The sequence below is a fragment of the Vidua macroura genome, chromosome 27 (assembly GCF_024509145.1).
Source record: "Vidua macroura isolate BioBank_ID:100142 chromosome 27, ASM2450914v1, whole genome shotgun sequence".
In the NCBI taxonomy this organism is placed as follows: Eukaryota; Metazoa; Chordata; class Aves; order Passeriformes; family Viduidae; genus Vidua; species Vidua macroura.
The window spans coordinates 456,969-479,963 of record NC_071597.1 but is presented as its reverse complement, the minus strand read 5'-3'; the positions used below and the strand labels follow the sequence as shown (position 1 = coordinate 479,963).

Genomic DNA, 22,995 nt, shown 5'->3' with positions numbered 1-22,995 from the left:
TCTCACGGGTAGCACCGAGCCTCAGAGGAGCTGGGTTGGGATTTGGGTTTGGGTTCACAACCCGTTGCATTTCCCACCTGGCACTCGCCAAAGGCTCTTGCCACGGGACCTGTTTCTTGCCGCTGGATTTGGGGGAGCAGGGATGTGTGGGCAACGCCTCCGTGAGCGTTTGAGGCCGTGTTTGTCTGGGAAGGACTGCTGGGAGATTTTCACATTTTTCATCATCTCTATTCAGTAAAGGCTCTGCCAGCAGCAGACTTGTTATTAAAACACTTAATTCCTTTTATTTACTCTCCCGAGCTGCTGGGACTGAGCAGCAGCATCTTGGGCCGGGTGCAATGAGCTGGCAGCAGCAGAAGGAAGAAGAGAAGGAGGAGGAGGCACAGCAGCGCTAGGACCTGGGGCCGGGCAGGGCAGGGCAGGGCCGGGCTGGGCCTGCAGCCGCACAGCCGCTCCCCAATACCTCTGTCAGCTTTTCTTTTGGAGAAAAGAAAAAAAATTAAAAAAAAAAAAAAGAAGAAGAAAAAGAAAAAAAAAGAGAGAGAGTGAATAATGAGGGGGGAGAAAAGAAAAAAAAGACGAAAGTAAATAAAGAGGAAAAGGGGGAAAGGGGGAAGAAGAGAAATAAATAAAGGAGGGAAAAAAACGAAGAGGAAAAACAAAAGAGGGAAGAAGAACAACCCCTCCCGCCGTGGATCGCTCTGTGCCGCGGTGTCAGTTCCCGGCGCGGCGGGGGGAGCGCGGCGGGGCCCGGACACGTCTACAGAAATTCCAAGAGGGCCGGGCTGGGCGGGCGGAGGGGAAGGCACGGGAAGGCGAAGGCAAGGGGCGTCCCGGGCAGGAAAGGGGCGTCCTGAACCCCCCGCCCTCCTCCTTCCCCCAGCCGGGCCCTTCCGCCGCCTCAGCCCCAGCGCCATGGCCATGGCCCCGGGCAGCAGCCGCTGCCTCCTCCTCCTCCTCCTCCTCCTCCTGAGCGCCTTGGGGGCCCCGGCGCTGGGCGACCCCGGCCCCTTGGAAGACGTGGTGATAGACAGATACTATATTCCCAAAATCTGCCTGCGGGAGGCGCAGATGGGGGATTTCATTCGCTACCACTACAATGGGACCTTTAAAGATGGCAAAAAGTTTGACTCCAGGTATCGCCCGCGGCTCTGTGCCGGCTGCATGCGGGGGGCAGCTGCGGCGGGACCCTGCATGCCTCCCCCAGCCCCCAGCCCGCATGCCGGGGCAGGCGGGCAGCTGCGGGGACCCCGCATGCCTCCCCCAGCCCCGGGGCAGGGGCAGCCGGGCCAGAGCGGGCGGCTGCGTGCGCCCGACAACGCCCAGTGCCGCCGGCTTTGAACCGAGGAGGGCTTTTGGTGGGTGCTGGGGTAACACGGGAGCCCTGTACACGTGTCAGCCTGAAGCGAACCCCCAGCCCAGGCTGCAGCCCCCCAACCTGGGCTGCCCCGCCTGGTCCCGCAGAAGCTCCCAGCCCTTCGGGGAGCCTGCACCTCTGCAGCTCTACAGAGCTGTGGGATAGCCTGCCCAGGGCACAGGCAGGATTGGGCCCTAATTGGCACGCTCTGCACGCAGGAGCACGTATCTGCATGTGCTGCACAGGCAGGAAAATGCTTAAAGCACTTTGAGACGTGGCAGCGGTGAAACCCTTCATTATACCAGAGGCTTTGCTCTGCTGGCCTCAGAGTTCCTTGGCCCTTCCATTGTCCCTGCTCTGCTCATGCTGCCTGGGAATCAGGGTTGGGGCAGCCCCTGGTTTGCAGCGCCATGTGAAGGAAGGAGCACTGGGGACACAGAAATAACTGGAGCCACATAGCAATCAAAATTTCCCAGGCAGGTATTTTCAGGAGCTCTGGAAAGCAAAGGGATTCACAGTTTGATATGTCTTATCTTTCTTGTGAGCATCCATGGGGGAGAAATTAATGCAGTGGGAGCTTGGGGACACTCACTGCTAAAAGAATTCTCTGTCAGGAGGACATCTGCTGCCCCAGTAGTTTCTTGGAGTATTTTAAGGTTTAAAAATAAAAACAAATTTGCAGTTTAAAAATGAGGCCGGGACGTCGTCTTTCCTCATCACTGCGTAAAGCTCCGATGTGCCATATACAAAATGATTTGGAAGCAGCAGGAAGCCCCAGAGCTGCTGGCCTCCAGCCCAGCTCAGTGGGTGAGATCTGGGGAGGGTGTGTATGGCTTCTGGGGCTGGATGGTCAGGCTGAAGTCCTGACCAGTGCCCCAGGGGCCAGCTGCCCTCCAGCAGCATGGGATTGAGCCCGCTAGGATCCACGTTTTTGAGCTATGGGCTCTGCCTGCAACACAGGGACTCAGCATGCGACACCCGCACGCTGTCCCTCTGCTCTGCCCCACCAGCACTGGCAGCTTTGGGAGCTTCATCCTTTTTCTCAGCTCTGATGGGTCTGTCCCTTTGCCCCAGCTACGACCGAGGGGCCACGGTGGCCGGTGTGGTGGGCGTTGGGCGGCTGATCACGGGCATGGACCGGGGGCTGCAGGGCATGTGCGTCAACGAGCGGCGTCACCTCATCGTGCCGCCCCACCTGGGCTACGGCAGCATCGGCGTGGGTAAGGGGCCCTGGCACGGGAGGGCTGAGGGAGCAAAGCCCCCAGGGCTGGCGTTAGCAGGGACAGGGCTCCAGTGCCCTCCTGGCAGATGTGGCCTAATGGTGGCTCCATGGCCAGGGCGAGTGGTGCTGAAGTGGGGCTTCCCTGGGAATGAGGGGTCCTGCCCCCAGCTGGACTGTGCTGAGCCAAGGGCCTGCATAAGGCTTGGCACTTCCAGTGCAAAGAGCACAGGGGCTGCCATGGGTCTCCAGCAGCCCTGAGCAGTGGTGGGTTCAGAGGAGGCTTCAGGGTGCAGAGCCCCTGGCTGGCCTGGGCTCAGTGTTGGTCCTGCTTAAGGTGCTCTGTCCTTGCTGCTGCCCCTTTAGCGGGGCTGATCCCCCCAGATGCCACCCTGTACTTCGATGTTGTCATGCTGGACATCTGGAACAAGAACGACAAGCTGCAGATCACCACCCTGTCCAAACCCGAGCGCTGCAACCGCACGGTGGAGAACTCGGACTTTGTGCGGTACCACTACAACGGCACGCTGCTGGATGGGACCCCCTTTGACTCTAGGTATGGGCCACTGGGATGCACCTGGCCTCAGGGCAGGGGGCTGTGGGGCTGGGATGCACCCTCTGCCTCGACACTGAGCAGCTAGGGGTGGCTGGGACCCAGGAACACCAGCCTGGGCACGCAGTCGGAGCAGCCTCACCCCATCCTCCTCCCTGCTCCCCAGCAGGGCTGGTGCAGCTCCATGACCCCCCAAAACAGCCTCTGGCACAGCAGTGCTCTGGCTGGGGCTGCTGGTGTGTCCCCAGAGCCATCTCCACCCTCATTCTCCACCACCAGCTACAGCAAGGGCAGCACCTATGACACCTACGTGGGCACTGGGTGGCTGATCAAGGGCATGGACCAGGGGCTGCTGGGAATGTGCGCTGGGGAGAAGAGGAGCATCATCATCCCCCCGTTCCTGGCCTATGGGGAGAAGGGCTATGGTGAGCCAGGCACCACCCCATCCTGCCAGCCCCTTCCCTGCCAGCTCTGACCAGAGCCCCCTGGTGTAGCACCCTCCTTCAGGCTGACCCGTGTCCTCTCCCAGGGACGGTGATCCCACCGCAGGCATCGCTGGTGTTCAGCGTGCTGCTGGTGGATTTCCACAATCCCAAGGATGGTGTCTTTCTGGAGCACCTGGAGGTGCCGGAGTCCTGCAAGCGCCGGGCTGTGACCGGGGACTTTGTGCGCTACCACTACAACGGGACACTCATGGATGGGACACTCTTTGACTCCAGGTGTGGAAGGAAGTGGCCGTGTAGGGAGAGCCCCTGATGCCACGGCTGCAAGGAAAGGCTGGAGAGGGGACAATGGGCATGCAATAGGCTAAAGAGAACAATATCTGTTTGTTGCATCTCTCGGAGCAAGGTTTGGTTCCTGGGGAAGCAGGAGAGGCTGGGAGAAGGGGTGTGGGTTGGGGTGTAGGGGCTGGGGGGATGGATGGTGCTGAGAGCTCTCTTGCTGCAGTTACTCCCGCAATCAGACCTACAACACCTACATTGGGAAGGGCTACATCATCCCTGGCATGGATCAGGGGCTGCAGGGGGTCTGCGTCGGAGAGCACCGGCGAGTGGTCATCCCCCCACACCTGGCTTACGGGGAGAACGGTGCAGGTAAATGTGCAGAGGGCTCTGAGGGACGGGCACATCAGGGGGTGTGGGAAGAAGCAGGGAAAGGCTTCACCGGCCTTGCAGCGCTCCAGCAGCTCTCCTCATCCTCCTCTTCCAGGAGATAAAATTCCCGGCTCAGCCGTGCTCGTCTTTGATGTCCACGTCATCGACTTCCACAACCCTGCGGACCCGGTGGAGATTGAGACCGTGTCCCGGCCCGAGGGCTGCAATGTCACCACCCGCAACCGGGACTTTGTGCGCTACCACTACAACTGCTCCTTGCTGGATGGCACCCGGCTCTTCTCCTCGTGCGTGCCCCGAGCGTTCCCGTCCTTCCTGGGGCCAAGCCCTGGCTGGCACTGAGCTGGGCGTGGGCAGGCACCGCGCAGCACCGGGACCTGCAACAAGCAGTGCTGGAGCATCGGCCGCCAGGATGGGGCAGCAGGGAGGAGGGTTCAAGGGACACAGTGGGATGGACATGGCTGTGGCATGGAGGGTGTGGAACTTCATGGCATGCCAGGATGGTGGATGTGGGATTCTGGCCCATGGTGGGATGGAGGGGGTTGGGATTTCAGGGCTGCCCACTAGATCCGAGGGACTTTTCTCACCTGTGCTGTTTCCTCTGTGCCTCCTGCAGCCATGACTACGAGAAGCCCCAGGAGGTAACTCTGGGGGCCAACAAGGTGATCGAGGGGCTGAACAGTGGCCTCCTGGACATGTGTGCAGGGGAGAGGCGGGTGCTCATCGTCCCCCCACACCTGGGCCACGGGGAGAGCGGAGGTAGGGGAGCAGCAGCTGATGTGTGCAAAGCAAACCGGGTGGTTCAGCCTTGCTGGGCCCCTGTTCCATCGCCCCTCACCCTGGCAGGGCTGTGGGGCTCAGGCTTTGCCTTGCTCCCCGTGGTGCTGGAGCCTTTGCTGTGTTTCCAGCCCGGGGGGTACCTGGCAGCGCTGTGCTCCGCTTCGAGGTGGAGCTGATCTCCATGGAGGAGGGGGTTCCCGAGGGCTACCTCTTCATCTGGCACGGGGACCCACCGGCCAACCTGTACGAGCAGATGGACCTCAACAAGGACGGGGGGATCCCTGCTGAAGAGGTGAGTGCGTCCCAAATGGTTGGGTGTGGGAGGAAATGGGGGCGCAGGGGACCCCACCCTGGGCAGCAGCACTTGAAGGGCACTGCTGGCTCTGGGAGCCTGCAGAGCTGTGCAGGAAGAACACCCCAGCCAAAGCATTGCTGCTGGCTGTGGGCACTGTCCCCGAGGGCCACCACTGCTCCCTGCCCTGCCTGTCCTTGGCATGGGCCGTGGTCTCCCTGCCCTGCCCGGTGCTGGCTGCATGGAGCCAAGCAGCATCTCTTCCCTCTCCCCTCTCCAGTTCTCCACCTTCATCAAGACCCAGGTGGCGGAGGGGAAAGGCCGCCTCATGCCCAGCTCCGACCCAGAGAAAGTCATTGCTGACATGTTCCAGAACCAGGACCGCAACCAGGACGGGAAGATCACACCCGACGAGCTGAAGCTCAAGTCGGACGAGGACCAGGAGAAGATTCATGAGGAGCTCTGAGGAGCAGCCCCCGCAGTTCTGGAGACAGGACTCATCCTCGCCATGTCATGGCCGGTCTCCCACCCCGGGAACCTGCCCCTGCCCCTCCCCAGTCCTGCAGGGGGCCGGGATTTGATTTTCACTTCTTATTAGCTGAGGGTATTTTGATGTGTTCTCCTGAGCAGGAAAACTCAGCTCCCAGTTAATAAACCCAGACAAGAAGATGTCCCCCCTCCCTAAGCCCCATCCTCCTCCACCAGTGACTGCAGGTCCAGCTCCAGCCCCCTCACCTGTCTGTGCTGCAGGCAGGATGTAGGGGGGGGATCCCCCTCACCTCCACCACAGCATTTTGTAGTTTAGGACTGGGGATTGAGTTTTTTATATATACACTTAAAATTCTTTAGAGAGAAGAAAGAGAAGGCCTTTGTCCTGGTCCCTCCTCTGCCCCTGCTGCCATCCTCCCTGGGACAAGAGGCTGAAAGGGCTCAGGTTCCCAGGGTGAACTCGGCAGTCATCTACTGTTCCAAAAGTCTGGGCCCCCTGGAACTGTGGGACCTGGCAAACCCCTCATCAGCTGGGTGAAGGGAAACAGACCCTCATCCCCCAGCCCTCAGGGAGCAGCACTGTCCCCCTTCACACCCTCCCCACCTCCCAGCCCCCAGTGATTGAGACAAATCAGACCCGTTTAATTTCAATGCCTAAATGCAGGTCACAGCCTTGGAGTGCTCAGGTCCTCCTGCTGGGACCAGCACAGCTCTGGCACCTGCCAGCTCCCAAAACCTCTGCAGTCTGTCCTGGACAGGGACAGAAGGAATGCAGGAGCACAGCAGTGCAGAGTGAACCCCTCAAACAGGGACTCTGCCTTGCACCAAATAAATAATTCCTCCAGGTTTCCAAGGAGTTTGACTGTGTTTGGTTACTTTGCTGTGAAACGTTCCCATGTGTTGGGGTAGCAGCACAGGGACCAGCTTCACCAGGGCCCAGGGGGATTCCAGGCTCCAACATCCACTGGGCCTGGCAGGAGAAACCAAAATTCCCACCTGGGATCCTAAAGCCAAGAGGGCTTTAGGTCCAGCACCCAGAGAGGGCTGGGGGGCTCTGGTGGAATGGGGAGTTGGGGAGCAGAGGCAGCTGCCAGCGTCAGCCAAGGGAACAGAGCAGCTCCAGCCCCTCAGTGCTGGGTACAAATCATCCGTGACCCAGCTTTAGCCAATTGTGTTTTTATTCCAAAACAGAACAAACCTGCTCTTCCCAAAGTCCCATATAACCAGAAGTTATACAGTAATAAAATGCTCTTTTCCTATTGCTGTTCTGAGAGCCCAAGATCAGCCCAGAAATTTAGTACACAAACACGGTCAGGTAAACATTGCTTAAAACTCAAAATTCTGCCATTGGCCTCTCCTCCCCCATTGCCACCCCTCCTCCTCTGATCCCTGGCAGACAAACCTACTTCTGGCTTTGGGCAGCAGCAGCAGCCAAGCTCCAGAGCCTTCAGGGACGGTTGGAAAAAGTTGGTTTTTTTTTCACAGTAAGAGCTATACTGGTGCAAGAGGGACGGGTGAGCTGAGACACGAGGCCAGAGAGCTGCTGGTTTTCATGGGGAATGGGGCTGGGTGATGTGATGGCCAGCAGGGCCACACCAGCCCAGTGGCTACACTAGCACCAGAGTCAGCCCTGGAGCTTTGAAGCGCACAGAAAACAGGACGAGAGAGAGACTTGTTTTCTTAGCCAGGAACACAGTGACACATCTAAACTGGGTCTGTCCTCAGCCCACTGTAAACTGTCTCCATTCCACCCTCAGCTACTGAAGCAAGTGCAGAACATCTCTGTCTGAAACACAGAATGGTTTGCTGTGGCCTCAGGAAGTGGCAGGGGTGAATTCCCAGTGGGATGAAGTCCGAGCAAGATAGAGTCAGTCTGGGTGGGAAACTGCAGAGCCAGGCAGAGCTGGGGTAAAGGGAAAGGAGAAGCTTCCTCCACCTCACCTCTCCTGCTCCAGGGCTGGCCAAAGGCATTTGTGAGGTCAGGATGGAGCCCAGCCAGAACCAGCAGTCCCCTCCAGCTCTGGGAAGGACATTCCCTGCCCAGTGCCCACTGTGTGGCTGGAGCTGGGACACCACGTCCCCAGCTCATGTCTCGGTCAGGATGTACCGCAGAATCCCGTTCACCACGTCCAGCGTCTCGTCGCTCTCCAGCACAATGTCATAGGAATCCAGGTACTTCCTCCTCCTCTCTTCCACCTGCCAGGACCATGAACAACCAAAAGCTGAGGGTCAGGATGTTCCACCCACAGCCCTCATTACCAAAAAGGGGGTCAATAACTATCCTGACCATTTCCCAGACACGGCAGGAGCTCAGCAGACACCCCCAGGTCCCTCCACACACCCCACGGGAGCTCGTACAAATCTCTGACATGCCCAAATCACTGGGACAGCCTGCTGCCCCTCCCTGCTGTCCCCAGGGCTGGCACCTGGGGAAGGCTGGGAGGGAAGCACTAAACTGCTCCTCTCACCCACCTTGTCATTGAGAAAGCCAATCTTGAGGATGTTCTCCACTTTGGGAACACCATCTGCCATTGTCAGGTCACCCATGGAGTCCCCCAGCAGGATGATGCTCGTCCTTGTGCTCAGCTGCTGGAAGTACCCTGTGCCCTGCAGCACGGTGTTGTTCTTGTTGTAGGTGTGGATGAGGGGTCCCTTGAAGTGCGTGAGGACTCCCTGAGCACATGGGACAGACAGGCAGACAGCTCTTAACCCAGTGGTGTTGCTGTTAATCGTGTCCCAATCCTCAGTCCCAGCCCCACACCACTCCCCTCACACACTCACCACACGGATGCAAGGCAAGAACTCACATCATCATTGAAGCCCATGTAGTTGGACACCACATTGACATTGGAGTAGAAGACGTTGGCCTGACGGATAATCTCTTCCAGGATATCACCAATGCCAGCGGAGAAGATGAACAGAGGGATGTTGCTCTTATGCAGCTGATCAAAGAACTCCTTGAAGCCATCCCTAGAGCAGGAGTGTTTGCACAGGGCTGTTACCAGCCCCCAGCGTGGTGCCTGGTGCCCTGTGCTGGCAGCAGGCTCAGCCCAGCTCCTGTTCCTGCCCACCACTTCCCAAACAGAAACACACAGGTAATCTCTGCAAACAGCACGAGCTCTCTGTGGCACCAGCACACCCGTGGCCTTCCCCATGCAGAACCCCAGAGCTCTGGGTGCTGCACCTGGGTGGGTGCTTGTGGGAGCATGGAGCACTCCAGCCTTTTGCCTGGCATCTCCTGAGCACATCAGCTGCTCAGCAGGGCACAGGGCACAGCCTGCCCACACACACCCACGCGAGTGGAGATGTGCAATAGGTCGGACTGCCTGGGAGGATGATCAGAACAACCCAGTCTGCCAGGACACAACTCCATGTAGAAGTGGAACTTGGGCTCATGAAAAGCAACCTCCTCCCTGAGCCTGGCAGCAGCCTGGCAGAGCCCAGCTCCCCGAGCCAGCCTCAGGGCCACAGCTGCCAGATCAGCTTTAGCAGCAAGTTCTAGCACAACATTTTTGTGCTGTGGGTGAAATCTGCTGCTGAGCCAAGGGCCTGCATAAGGCTTGGCAGTTCCAGTGCAAAGAACACAGCTCTGCTGGAAGCAGGGAGCTGCACGCTGCCTCTGCATCCTGCCCTGCAAATGGGGAGCTGTGACCAGCACCAGCCCCTCAGTGCTCCTTGCCAAGGCCCAAGAGAGGGGCAGTGGTTTCAGAGCAGGACGGGAGCAGCCTGCAACCAAGGAGTGAGCTCAGGCTGTGTCTCGTGTTCTGACTTCGTTAGAACTCAGCCCCAGGGAGTGAGGAAGGGAGGCTGGCATTGGTCACATGGCTGGAAACCAGTGAGCAAAGCCCTGGCTACATGGGCAGGAGAGAAGGGCTGTGGGCAGCCAAGCCATACCTCAGCATCACATCCCCCAGCCTGTACCTCAGCATCACATCCCCATGCCCAAACCTCAGCATCAGATCCTGTGCCCGTACCTGAGCATCGCTTCTGACTCTCTGACGATCTGGGCTATGTCACTTTTGTGGATCTTCTGCTGCACCAGCAGCTCATGGGCCTTGGTCCACCTGTATTTGATGTGGGAAGGGCAGCAGTGACAGAGCTGCCAGGCAGAGGCCCTCAGCAGTCTGAAACAACAACTAAACCTTGTGGGATCGCTGCCAAGCCCAGGAATAATTCAAACCTCATGTCCTGTAGTCCTCAGGGACAAGAGGTCGTCAGGACAAGGTCAAGATCACCACGAACAGCACTCACCACTCCACCATGAGGGGACGTTTCTCTTCCAGGGTCCGGTTGGGATCTATTTCAATGGGATAGTAATAGTGGAGTAGATCCTTCAGCTGGAGTGTCACACAGAGGGAAAAAGAACAAAGTGAACCTCAGGTCTGAAGAGACTAAACAAAACTAGCATTTCTGAAGTTCTCCAAAGCATTGCTCTTCCTAAACACAACCAAAACCTTGTCACTGAGTGGCTTCCCTCTGAGCATACCTGGAACTCTCAGCAGCCTGGCTGGCCCTCACCTCACTCCAAATGCTGCAGGTACAGACAGCCTTCCCCTTCCTCCTCTTATCAAACTGAAACACCCACAGCTGCACATGCAAATTCGAGTTCCCTTTTTAACTTCTCCTCTGTCACTGTTGGCTGAAACGCAGCCTGGACACTTTCTCACTCCATCCTGCCAGCCTCCAGAGCGGGGAGAGCTGCCTCAGCAGCCAGTGTGACCTCCCGATGATGGGTGACAGGTACAACAGCCACCAAGCCTTACACACAGCACCCACCTTCTTCTTGCCATCCTCACTGATAACGCGGCTGGTATCAAGGATGTCTGCAAAGAAAATAAAACGATGTAGCAGAGAATCATAAACAGACTTTCTAAAGCAACTCCCCAGCGTCTCAGTGCTGGCTCTTCCCAATACAAGCTGTGGTGACACTGTGGCCTGAGCACAGGCTCTCTGTGGGGTCCCAACGCAGTGGCTCCCACTCTGAGCCCCCTGGCTCAGCCAGGCAGCAGCCTCGGTGCCCGTGGGCAGTGGGATGAAGGCATCCAGCCCAGGAGCTGGCTCCTGGCTCCTGCAGCAGGCAGCTGGCACCAGGCAGTGAGGCCCAGACCTGCGTGGGGAAGGACAGAGCAGCCAGGCTCGGCAGAGGAGGGCACAGGGGATGACAGGAACCACATCAAATATAAACACAGAAACCAAACAGAACTAGCGACAGTAAAAACAACATCTTCCACTCACTGTGAGATGTGGGGCAGCGCCTGCCATTGCAACCAAACCTGCTCAGCGTCATGTCAAAGTCAGAAATGACCTGGAAGAAGGGAGAAAACCAAATCCCTGTGTGACCCAGTGCTATCCGCACTGGCCAGAGGGAGCCCAAGGTGCTGCCACCTGTGAGAACGTGCACCCAGCACCACTAATCTCCCGTGGGCACAGACCGGCAGTGACGACGTGGCCACTCCTACCAGCCGCAGATGGCTGCCAGAGGCAGATGATGTCCTCACCCTCCCACCCCGGAGCTCTTATCGCCACCGAATAGCGGCTTCATCCTGCCTGGGCGGAGCAGGGGTCTGGGGACTGGCGCACGGTTAATGCTTCATAACCGGGAGCCAAAAGGCCCGTCCGGAGGGAGCCACCAGCCCCGTACTCCCTCTCCTCTGGGGCTTCTCCTTCTGCAGCTGCACGCTGGCCGCGGGTGCCTCCCCGCGGGGCTGGGGGAAGCCGGGCCGGGGCCGGGAGACGAGGAAGGGGCAGCTGAGGAAAGGACAGAGCACGGGCGATGCGCCCCTTCCCCCGCCGAGCCCCGCGGGGCCGGTACCTGCAGTTTGGCCACCCCCTGCTCCCGGAGAGACTGGATGATCCCCCGCACGCGCTCCGGCTGCCGGATCCGGACCGTAGCTTTCTCCAGCTCGGGAACCTGCAGGCAGAGACCCCGCTCGGTGCCGCCCCGGGTCCCCCCCCGCAGCCAGCTCCGGGGGGACCGAGACCCTCCGGGCCCCTCTGTCCCTCGGTCCTGGCCGCGCTCCCGGCGCGCAGCCCCGCTCACCATCTCGCCCGCTCCGCTCCGCTCCGCTCCGCTCGCCCCGGGCCGCAGCCGTGGGGCGGGACCGGAACGCGGCCGCGGGGCCCGGCGGGGCCGGGCGGGGCTCGGGGAGCGTTCCGGGGTTGCTGCGGCCGGAGAGCCGGAGAATCCTCCTGCGCTCCGCCCCGCGCCCGCAGCAGCTCCGTTTCCGTCGCGACGAGCCGGGAAGGCGAGATATAGTAAAAATAATTTTTTTGTTTTTTAATTAAAAAAAAAAAAAAAAAGAAAAATTGCCGGCCGGGGCGTTCGTGCCCGCAGGGCTCCCGGCACTGAACCACTCCGCAGCCCCGGGAACACTGTGAGAGCGCTGAGTCACAGAACGCTGGCGGGAGAAGCCCTCAAAGAACCATCCCCCAGCATTGCCAAGGCCACCACTAACCGATGTCCCTACGTGCCACATCCACGAGACTTTTAAACCCCTCCAGGGGTGAGGATCCACCGCTACTGCCCTCGGCAGCCTGTGCCAGGGCTAAACAGGCCATTCGGGAAAAAAAATTCCCAACATTTCCACTATACAGCCTAAACCTCTCCTGGCACGTCAGTGACAAAGCAGCAGGGACAGTGTGTGTGACAGCACCGACATGAGCTGGACTGTACCTCAGCTTCCTCCTGGGCGAGGTGGCACAAGACACTTCAGCAGTCGTTCATGCCCACATTTGGGGGCTGTTACACCCCAGTGAAATATTACTGAAGGGTTGCCAGGGGATCGATCACATGGCTGGTTTTGCTCCAAGCAGCCCTCAACACTGTGCAGCTCCAGGACCCAGCATAACCCGGGCTGTAGGGAAGCAAAGGCTGGGGGCAACCACAGAATGCTGGGCCTGGGTCACCCCTGCATCTGTGATGTCATTATGGGGCACAATCCAGAACCAGCAAGGGGGTTCAGTGCTGGATGTTTGGGGACAACACCAGAGTGCTCCACACACCTCAGCAAGGTCCACTGCCTCTGGCCCCAACGTGCGGGATAGCTTGGCACCTACCAAATATTCATCCTCCAACATGGAGAGGAAGATGAGCGACAGGAGTTGCAGCATCTCCAATGAACTCCGCCTGGAAGGGAGATTCTGTGATGTGATCATCAGTGTAGATGGGGTAGAATTCAAGGCTCACAAGCTCATCCTCTCTTGCTGCAGTATCTACTTCAGGTCAGTAGTTGAAACACAAGGGGATGGGGACAAACAGTATGCCTTGATTGAGGTCACCACACCTCAGCACTCCTCCAGGACTTCCACCTGCCCTGAACCTCTCACCAAATGTTTCCCCATAGTCCTCACACCTCCCTGAACACCAGGATTAATCCACGTATCAGTGGCTCTTGGCAGTGGTGTCAGAGGAGCCCCAGACACAGTGCAAGGCTGGAGCCTGGCCAGCCTGGCCCAGCTGCCACAGGGCAGCTTTGCCTTCCCCACACCCTGTGCCTCTCTGGGGGGCAAGACCAAGTGTTGGTGCTGCACCTGGGTTGAGGCAACCCCACCCCAGTGTCAGTCTGGGTTGGGGGATGAATGGATTGAGAGCAGCCTTGGGGAGAAGGACTTGGGGTGCTGGTGGGTGAGAGGCTGAACATGCCCTGGCTGTGTGCACTGGCTCCCAGAAACCCCCCACTGTCCTGGGCTCATCCCCACAGTGTGGGCTGCAGGCAATGGGGGGATTCTGCCCCTCTGCTCCTCTCAGGTGAAACCCCCTGCCCTGCCGCCTCCAGCTCTGATATGCTCCAGAGGCTGTGTCTCCTTTTTCAAACAACCAGCAAGTAAAACATTAATCAATAAACCATGGAGCTTCCCAGAATGCCTCCTACCAGTGCCAAGAGTGTTGCCCTGGAGGCAGGGAGAGCACAAGGGATTCAGGGGCAGGGTTTAACACAGCAACACCATGTTTTCAGGACTCTGTTTACCAACTGGGACAGCGCAGACAAGATAGTCTATCAAATCCCTGGCATTTCAGCTGAAATGATGGGTCTCATCATCAATTACGCCTACACCGGGACAGTACCGATCACAGAGGACAATGTTGAGAGTTTGCTGGCTGCAGCAGATCAGTTCAATGTCATGGGCATCGTCAGCCTGTGCTGTGAGTTCCTCAGTTCCAGGCTGTGCTTTGAGAATTGCATTGGCATTTGCAGACTCACTGACTATTACCACTGCCCCGACCTGCGCGCAGCTGCCTGCGTGTACATCCTGCATCACTTTGAGGAGGTGTCCCAGGTGTCCGAGGAGTTCCTAGACCTCTCTGCCGAGGAGCTGGCACACATCATTGAGAAGGATGAGCTTAACGTGCGGCGAGAAGAAGCCGTGTTTGAGGCTGTGCTGAGGTGGATTGCTCATGACCCGCAGAACAGGAGGCAGCACATCGCCTGCTTGCTCAGCAAGGTGGGTGCAGCACAGGTTTGGAGCTGTCCCCAAAGGCTACCGAGGGGGAAACCACCAGTATTAGTACTCCAACCTCCTCCTTGCCTGTTTCAGGTTCGACTGGCACTCCTACAATCCGACTACTTCATGAACAACGTCAAAGCTCACGAGTACGTGAAAGACAATGCCAACTGCAAAGATCTCATCATCAGTGCCCTGTCCGAAATCTACGACCTGAACTCCTACGGCCAGAGTTCCTCAGTCAATGCCAACCCACTCACCCGGCCGCGCCTGCCCTACGCCATCCTCTTTGCCATCGGGGGCTGGAGCGGGGGCGGCGCGACCAGCGCCATCGAGACCTACGACGGCCGCACTGACAAGTGGCTGAACATCCCCTGGGAGCAGGAGAGCCCTGTTGCCTATCATGGCTCAGCTTATTTGAAAGGCCACGTCTATGTTATCGGTGGATTCGATGGCACAGATTATTTCAACATTGTCAAACGGTTTGATCCACTCCAGAAGACATGGCAGCAGGTAGCACCCATGCACTCACGGCGCTGCTATGTCAGCGTCACCGTTGTGGACAACTTCATCTATGCCATGGGAGGGTTTGATGGGTACATGCGGCTCAACACAGCAGAGCGGTATGACCCAGACACCAACCAGTGGACCCTGATCACCCCCATGCACGAGCAGAGGAGCGACGCCAGTGCAACCACACTGAATGGAAAGGTAAACTAACCCCAACTAAGAGAAGCTGGGGTTGCAGAATGAAGAAAGTTCACATAAACCTTCACTAAATTTGTAACACTTAAATGCATAACAGTTCACTAAATCCTGGAGCTACAGATATAAAGCAGCCTGCCTGGTGTGGCAGAAATGCGACCAGGAGTACAAAAACTCTTCCAGAGCTGCTGCCGACCTGGTGTCCAACAGCCCTTTTCCTGGCCATAGGTGCAGTACCAGGCCTGTCTGCTTCATGCAGCTTGGAAAATCAAGAGTCGAAATCTTGCTGGCATCAACTCTTTGCACTGCTGCTACTTCAAACCCAGGATGACAAGACCATTCCCATTCTAAAACAAAACATCCCAAAAATCCTGCTACACCATTCATTTTCTCTTCAACATGTTTCCTCACAAGGGTCTAACCACCCCATTCACACTTTCCCACCTCTCCTGTCCCCAGGTGTACATCTGTGGTGGGTTTGATGGCGATCAGTGCCTCAGTTCAGCTGAAGTGTTCAACCCCTCCACAAACCAGTGGTCCCTGATCGCTCCAATGAGCAGCAGGAGAAGTGGAGTTGGGGTGATGGCGTACGGGAACCAGGTGTATGCGGTAAGGGCCAACACCACCCGGCACTGCAGTCCTTTGGGTGGCTGCAGTTCCCAGACCTCCAGGGTGGCCACGTGTTTACGTGAGCTTTAGGGAAGTCAGAACCAGAATGGGTGATTCACTTCCTGAGAATGTTATCACCCATTACACGCTTTTGAGTATGAAAACGGGTGTTTGGCAATGTCTAAGCAGCTGCAGCAAAGAACGTAATTTCTGGTGCTGCCAGCAGTGTCAGCAGCACAGAGCAGGGACTTGGGCCTGTTCATCCATTGTTTATCCTCTCTATGGAATGCATCCAACCTCTGGAGAACTGTCAAAATTGACAGTTGCATAAAGTGCTTTGGAAAGCTCCTCAGAGAGCAGGGAGCAATAAGCAAGAGCCATGTTCGGAGATCTCGTGCTCTCCGCCATGCTCAGAATGCAGCCAGGGAGGCAGGAGCAGTTCCCACCTCACTGTGCGTGCCAGGATCTGCCTGAGGAAAGGCCCCTTTCAAGCTCTGTCCCTTTGGCATTCACAGGTTGGAGGGTTTGATGGGAACAGCCGGCTCCAGAGTGTGGAAGCGTACAACCCTATCGCCGACGCCTGGCACGCCGTGTCCTCCATGCTAAATCCACGCAGCAACTTTGGCATTGAGGTGATGGACGGCCTGTTGTTCGTGGTCGGGGGCTTCAATGGGTTCAGCACCACCGTTGCCACCGAGTGCTACGAGGAGGACACCAACGAGTGGTACGACGCCCACAGCATGGGCATCACCCGCAGCGCCGTCAGCTGCTGCGTGGTGCCAGGACTCTCCAATGTCATGGAATACATCACCAGGCAACACTACTACCAGCACAGCTCCTCCCTGGATATCTTGTTCACCAGCTCAACTCGGAGCTCGCCGTTGTAAATAGTTCCCCTTAGCTAGGAGTGCTGTGATCAGCCATCAGTGGATGCTTGTGTAAATAGTTCTGCGTATCTAATAAAGTCTTCTGAGCATCCCATCACTGGATGCCTGTGTAAATAGTTCTCTTTAGATAATAAAGTCCCCATGACAGCAAGGGAGAATTTCTCTTGTTCTAAAATAGAATCATAACAGGCCAAAAGGATCATTAGGATTTCAAATTTTCACTCAACAGCACTACCCAGCATGGGTATCAGCCACACCCTATCATCAACTTAAAAAAAATCAAAAGCACAACAGAATGCTAGAGAAATAAAAGGTTTATTTTCATTAATTCACCTCTTACAATAAACTTTAGTACAGTGTATTTAAGGTCAAGAACAGGAGAGCGGGATCTGTTTCAAAGGGCCTATGACACACACTACTTTACCTCACAGGTAAGGACAGGAGTGCTGCTCCCCAGGAAACTGCTGTCCCTATGTTAATAAGCCAGGAGAGCAGAGCTGCTGCAACCCACAGTGACATGGACCCATGAGGAGAATCTGACTATTAATGGTCATCAAACAGCTCGTTAGTTCCACACTCTACATTCATATTAGTAACAGGGTTAGGTCCTCAAGAGCACCTGTTTTATCAGATTTCACCCAAGACTGTCAAATGGGAGATGCCTTGTACCCCAGCCTAAGGTGGACAGAGCTGAAAATAAATCCAAGCCCCAAACCACTTTCTTTACACTTGCTTTTCAAAGCCCATTGGATGTTACAACATCCTATTACAAGGCTGTATTAAGAACATAAAAAGTTCTAATTCCTTGGGACTGGGTTTGTTGTCAGCCACCAGGGTATTCCACAACACACAAGATGAGCCAAGAGTTTGGATTTTAATATTTACTGTAATAGAGAAAAATGTAATTGCAATAGTCAAGCAGAATGCTGGGTACAGTTGTTCACAGCACATGTAACATCGGGCTGTTTGCTTCATCTCTGGAATGGACTCCCACTATGTGCAAGGGAGTCATTAAAAACACAACCCCTGGCTACTAATGGAGTATCCAGGTAGTTATAAAATATTATGTACACATATGGCCCCTGGGAGTTACTAAAGCGACCACTAGTACCTGGCAGGTGCCACTGGTACTTTGAGCAGAAAGCCAGGACATGACACGTGTTTGGTGGCAGGTATCAGGACAGGTGCAGAGGTGTGATTGTCCTAAGGAGGAGGAAAACTCCTCCCAACGTCCTTTTCCCTCAGTGAGGCCAGCAGTCAGCCTTCTCACCCTTACTGAACACACACTGGGATCCTGCTGACCGCTGACCTGCCTCTAGAAACACACAGAGGAGTTACCAGGCTTTTGTTTATGGGATCATTTGATAAACACCCAGCAAGCTATGGTGGTCAAGGGCACAAGAAATTGTTATGGATTCACAGGCTTGTGGGCTAAACTGCAGCCAGAGCCATGAATGCAATTCTCCCAACACCTCACGTGATGCAATGGATCATTTGACCTATCAGTTACAAACCACATCAGTGCCACTGGTCCTCTGGGATTCAAGGCTAAAAAACCCCAACTGCTTAAAGCTATCCCTGAACTGGCAGAGCAAACACTAAGAGCAGCCCGTGCTGCTGCCAGGCCCTCGGCCAGAGCACATGGAGGGACAGCAAGGCACACACAGCATGCGGCTGGCACACACGGGTTACCTGTCCAGGGATGGGGCTGGGCTTACACTGCCTCTCAGGGGAGTGCCTTTAGTAAACCCCACAGCTTGTCTGTCAGCCCAAAGTCCTCCTGGGAAGTGCAGTATCAATTCTGCTTAGAAAAAGCAAGACTGCAAGGTTTGTTCTCACCTCTTTATTGCACAGCACCATGCATTAAATATTCAGCTCCTATTCCAACTGAAAGAACCATCTTGGTGTTTCTCCCTACAAATTGTCTGTATTTGATGACAGTCTACAAGAGAGCTTGGAGGGAGCTGTGGTGGTGACCTACCACTCTCCAACTGCCTGTTAAATCCCTCCAGCTGACTCAGCAGGGTGGAGGACATGAACTCCTCTCCGTTGCTTTGGTGCAAAGTCTGGGAAAGCATCTTAAAATCAGCTCCCACAAATTGCTGTTACATCGATGGATTCAGCACCAGAGGCATTTGCACTTTATCACAAACTGCTGCAGAAGCAGCAATTCTGCCCCTGCTCCAGCCAGACCTGCAAGAGTCCATGAGCAAGACTCCATGGATCAACCCCCAGCTTACAAGCCTGCAGCAGCTGTTTGGGAACAGTCACCTGCAAACATCACCTTAAACTCACCTATTTCCTCTTGCATGAAGCCAGTAGCATAGACTTCACCTGCCCCAACAACCAAACAGGCAAAGAAAATAAAACATGGTTACCACAGAGGAGTAAACCAAGACAAACTGTTCAGAATTTCAAGTTTGGTATTTTTTTTAACTAAGGCTGGAGACTGTCTCACAAACAGACAAGCTGTTGATACCGAAGTGGCCCACGAACCACAAAGTGGAGCATTAAGGGACGTACACATCAGAGAAACCTTTACACACTGAGTGGTGGAAAGACTTACCCCAAGTTTCAGATATGATCTGGGCTGCCTGTTGAACTGGAAAAGGAGAATGAGCAGCTCAGGAAGCAAAACAATTAAGACCAAAACAAACCCCAAATTGGTTAAAAGTTCTTTGCAAAGAAGTCACCCACATCAAAACCATCAGCAAATCATTAACAAACCAAGAACAGTAACAGATTTTCCAGAAAGGTTTTGTCTACACAAATTTTGTAATACCCAGGTTACTCCTCCCATTCCCTTCCCTAAGATCCTGAGTTAAGACTGCATGGAAAAACCTGGAACATTCAAAAGAAGGGAAGGATGGGGAGAAAAGGAGGTAGGAAGTATGCACTGAAACTGTTGGTAAATGAAAGGGTCCTGGAGCTTCTTGGACTGGGGAGAAGGAGTGCTCAGTGGGACAGAGAGGCAGGGATACTCCAAAGAGACTATCCCACATTCTGTTCCCTGGGAGTGCAGCAGGAACCATCTAGAGCCAACCAGGGCACTTGCATGTACAGCCACCTCAAAATGCCAAAAGGTGTTTAAATGAGCTTAAATCTTGCCCCCACAGCAAGTGGGGAAATTCAGATAGTTGGAGACTCTGAAAGCCCAGCTCTCCCCCCTGCAGGAGCACACGTGCCAGCTCGGTACAGAGCTGCAGCACAGCTGCTGGGAGTCCCTTGGGACAGCACAGGAGGGCAAAGGCTTCTGATTGTCAGAGAGAGGCTGGGAACAACAGGGGCTCTTTCATCACTTTTCACTAGAATTAAAACGTGCAACATTTGAGAAAAGACCTACGAGTAGCTCAGGTTTCACTCTATTCCCATGAAATAATCCACTCTCACTGATCCACTCTGACAGAACTGAACAACCAGTGTGGGTGGGTGGCTCATCGCTGGGTGTCACTCCTTCGTTCAGGCTCTTGACCCAAGTTCTTAAGGTTGAGTCAGAGACAGACTCAAACCTGCAAGTACACCTGAAAAAAAATCCACTGCCTCAAGCTCTCTTTTAACAAGTGTCTTGTGTCCAACCAATCATCCACTTATAAACAAACTCTGCAGCCTCTCTACAACACACAAATAAAAAATATTTAATACACATAGAAACATCCTGAAGTAATTTCATAAAGAAAGATTGTGCTTTTGTTTCATACAGAACTATTGCACTTGCCTCCAGCTTGGGAAAGCCAAGTACACCAACACCAATCCTGTGAAGTTTAGTCACTGAGGAGAGAATCAAAGGAATGTCAAGAGATAAGTGCAAATGAAACAGGTGCTTTCAAGCACACACAAATATAACCACTAAATTATTAAGAGAGAGATCTTTGATTTTCCAAGTAGAACTGATAGAGACTAACTCTACAGAAATCCTTGGAACCAAAGATCTGAGGAAAGAAGTAACAGGCTTAATGCTCCCAGAGACATTTCACAGCCCGATACAGGCTACAGCTTTTCCCTGGGTATCATTAAGGAATACTGTTGGATTCACGGAGTGTCTCAATTCCCACCCAGCCTCAACTTCTGAGCTTCTGAATTTTCAGTACACAACAGATGCTGGTTTTATGCATCAAATCAAATCCACACCCTCATGTCTTATAAAGACACATCAAGCCTAACAAATGGGTTTATTTCCTAGGCTCATCAGGAGTGATATTGCAGACCCTAGCACTCGATCTGGGAGCGTGGCATCCTCCGTAAGCTCAGGGAGTATCGTATCTCCTGCATCTGCCTTTCCTGCATTTGCCTTATTCTATCTTTTTGCCACATAAGATTTTGTGGCATGGGGTACCTCTGTGTTCCCTGCAGGCACCTGAAGGGGATTCTCACATGGCAGGCAGTGGCTCTGCAGCGGGGCTGTGGCATTGGGGGCAGGAGCATCCAGCGCTTCCGCTCGGCGCAGTAGCGATAGGCCTCCTTCCTGTACTGCTTGTCAATGTCATCGCTGTTCTTCCACCCCCCGATGATAAACACGTCATCTTTGTAGTAACAAATAGCTGCTCCTTCAATGCTCAGGACCTCGGGGGGCAAGGATTCCAGGATTTCATCCGAGGCCCTGCTGGAGATCTTTCCCTTGGCCTCCTCGTTGTCTATGGGGTAACTCTTGGGGCAGCACGATGCCGTGTGGTAGAAGTTGGTGCTGGCAACAGACATCTGGAAAGAGCAGTAGTTGTCGATGAGGGGCAGGGACTCCACGTCCTGCCACTGCCTGGTTTCAGCATCGTATCTGATAATAACAGCCCTCAGCCCGTCCTCGCTGTCACTGTCAACCGGGGTGCGGGCGGCCACATACACATACCGGTCCTCCACGGAGACAGCCTTGACATCCCGCAGGATCTTTGGTGCCGACTCCAGGTTCAGCCATTTGTCCTGCTCAGGATTATAAATGGCCACATCTTTAAAGCCTGGACTGAAATTGCCGTGTCCACCAATACTGTACAAGTTGCCTTTCACTTCAGTAAGGCCAAAGGAATGCTTCCTGGTGATTAGGTTTGAAACCTGCTCCCAGATATTTCTGTTTGGATTGTACCTTTCCACAGTCTTGGCAAACCCCGGTTCCATGGAGCCAGCCACATACACGTAGGACTCTGTCACGGCCACGGCATGCCCGTCCAGGTGGTTGTGGATGTGAGGCAGGTTGACCCACCTGTCCTCGTCGATGAAGTAGCCCACGCACTCGCTGAGGTAGTCGCCGCCCTCGGACACGCCGCCGATGACCATGATGACGTCCATGTTCTGGCCGAAGCGCGGCAGCAGCGCGGCGGGACAGGCGGAATGCTGCAGGTTCCCGGACTGCAGGTTCTCAGAGCGCAGGGCATGGCTCTCCACGGCCTCGGACACCAACTTCACACAGGTCTCGTTGCTCGACACCAGCCGCTCGGATTTGACGTGGCGAGTCAGGTACGTGGGTTTCATCTGAGATAATCTTAGCAGCTTAAAGAGATCTTCAAAGTACCTCTCTCTTTCCTCAGGATTTTTCTGAACCCACTTCAAAACAGTCTCAAAGAGGATTTCTTCAGAGTCCACCGTGATCTCAGAGTCTGAGAGCCAGTCTCGAACAAGGTGAAATGGCAAAGTGTAGAACTCCTCATCTTGGATGACTTTGTGGAAATTTCTCCTGATCATATCCTGCGCTTTGAGGGCCAGCTGATTCAGGGAATACATGTGGGCCAAGCTGTGAACCGCCACACAGTTGGAGAGGTTCAGTTTCTTCTTCAGAAACTCTCCACAGAAGTCCTTCAACCGCGTGAGCAGAAACCTGCAGGACGAACAAGGGAGTTATACATCCCTGGAGGTGTTCTAAGCCAGGCTGGATGGGGCTTGGAGCAACCTGGGATAGTGGAACGTGTCCCTGCCCGTGGCAGGGGGTGGAATGCGATGAACTTCTAAGGTCCCTTACAGCCCAAACCAGTGTGTGATCCTCTAATGCCGTGACCCGGTCCCCGCCAGCCCCCGCCAGGGCCGCACTTACCTGTCCGCCATCTCCAGCACCTCATGGACGTTGCCGGGGCTGACGCGGATGGTGCCCGTGTACATGAAACCGATAACGGCCTCCACCGTGTCGGGGTCGGGGCCGCCCTCCGAGCTCCACTTCTGCAGCTCCACGCGACCCGAGCGCGACTCCGCGAACCCGCCCGAGAGCAGCGGCGTGAAGTATTCGGTGGCGGCGGCCAGGACGGACCGGTGCGCCCGGTACTCGCGGGCCATGCCCGCGCCGCCGAAAGCCAGCGTGATGTCGCAGTACAGGCCGTGGCGGCGCTGCTCGTTCTGCCGCCACGCCAGGTCGGAGCAGTGCGCCGGGCACCCGAACTCCTCCGCCTCAGCCTCCCCGTCCGCCGCGCTGCCCCGCGGGGCCCCGCGATCCGCCTCAGGCGGGCCCGGGCCCGGGCCGGGCTGCGGCTGCGGACAGGCCGCGGCCGCCGCCATCTTGTCCGACATGGCGGGCGGGGCGCGGCGCCGCGCCCTGGCGGAGAGAGAGCGGCACTGCAGGGCGGTGACGGCGGCGCCG

The 22,995-nt window shown here is 55.7% G+C and overlaps 4 protein-coding genes across 7 annotated transcripts; 2 read left to right on the top strand and 2 right to left on the bottom strand.

The window, feature by feature from the left end:
- Positions 1-848: 848 nt before the first annotated feature.
- On the top strand, positions 849-6,658 carry FKBP10 (FKBP prolyl isomerase 10). Its single transcript, XM_054000222.1, has 10 exons — positions 849-1,136; positions 2,432-2,577; positions 2,943-3,132; positions 3,409-3,554; positions 3,659-3,848; positions 4,078-4,223; positions 4,339-4,528; positions 4,858-5,000; positions 5,150-5,313; positions 5,594-6,658. Exons 1-10 carry the CDS (start codon positions 916-918, stop codon positions 5,777-5,779), a joined length of 1,722 nt encoding a protein of 573 aa, XP_053856197.1. The 5' UTR covers positions 849-915; the 3' UTR covers positions 5,780-6,658.
- A 304-nt stretch (positions 6,659-6,962) lies between these two features.
- NT5C3B (5'-nucleotidase, cytosolic IIIB) lies at positions 6,963-12,561 on the bottom strand. Of its 2 annotated transcripts, none has more exons than XM_054000225.1 (9): positions 12,476-12,561; positions 11,615-11,713; positions 11,038-11,107; positions 10,579-10,625; positions 10,054-10,139; positions 9,777-9,866; positions 8,610-8,772; positions 8,275-8,475; positions 6,963-7,998 (listed from the first exon to the last, which is right to left on the bottom strand). In XM_054000225.1, exons 3-9 carry the CDS (start codon positions 11,087-11,089, stop codon positions 7,888-7,890), a joined length of 750 nt encoding a protein of 249 aa, XP_053856200.1. In that variant the 5' UTR covers positions 11,090-11,107; positions 11,615-11,713; positions 12,476-12,561; the 3' UTR covers positions 6,963-7,887. The 2 variants fall into 2 exon arrangements, with proteins under 2 accessions (XP_053856200.1, XP_053856199.1); XM_054000224.1 differs by lacking the exon at positions 12,476-12,561 and adding an exon at positions 11,843-12,006.
- Positions 12,562-12,592: 31 nt separating this feature from the next.
- Positions 12,593-16,539, top strand: KLHL10 (kelch like family member 10). 3 transcript variants are annotated; one of them, XM_054000220.1, is made up of 6 exons: positions 12,593-13,023; positions 13,758-13,945; positions 14,036-14,244; positions 14,338-14,955; positions 15,409-15,558; positions 16,074-16,539. In XM_054000220.1, exons 1-6 carry the CDS (start codon positions 12,593-12,595, stop codon positions 16,443-16,445), a joined length of 1,968 nt encoding a protein of 655 aa, XP_053856195.1. In that variant the 3' UTR covers positions 16,446-16,539. The 3 variants fall into 3 exon arrangements, with proteins under 3 accessions (XP_053856195.1, XP_053856196.1, XP_053856194.1); XM_054000221.1 differs by lacking the exon at positions 13,758-13,945 and having other exon boundaries at positions 13,998-14,244; XM_054000219.1 differs by having other exon boundaries at positions 13,758-14,244.
- A 202-nt stretch (positions 16,540-16,741) lies between these two features.
- KLHL11 (kelch like family member 11) lies at positions 16,742-22,925 on the bottom strand. Its single transcript, XM_054000218.1, has 2 exons — positions 22,459-22,925; positions 16,742-22,245 (listed from the first exon to the last, which is right to left on the bottom strand). Exons 1-2 carry the CDS (start codon positions 22,923-22,925, stop codon positions 20,652-20,654), a joined length of 2,061 nt encoding a protein of 686 aa, XP_053856193.1. The 3' UTR covers positions 16,742-20,651.
- Between the last annotated feature and the right edge of the window lie 70 nt (positions 22,926-22,995).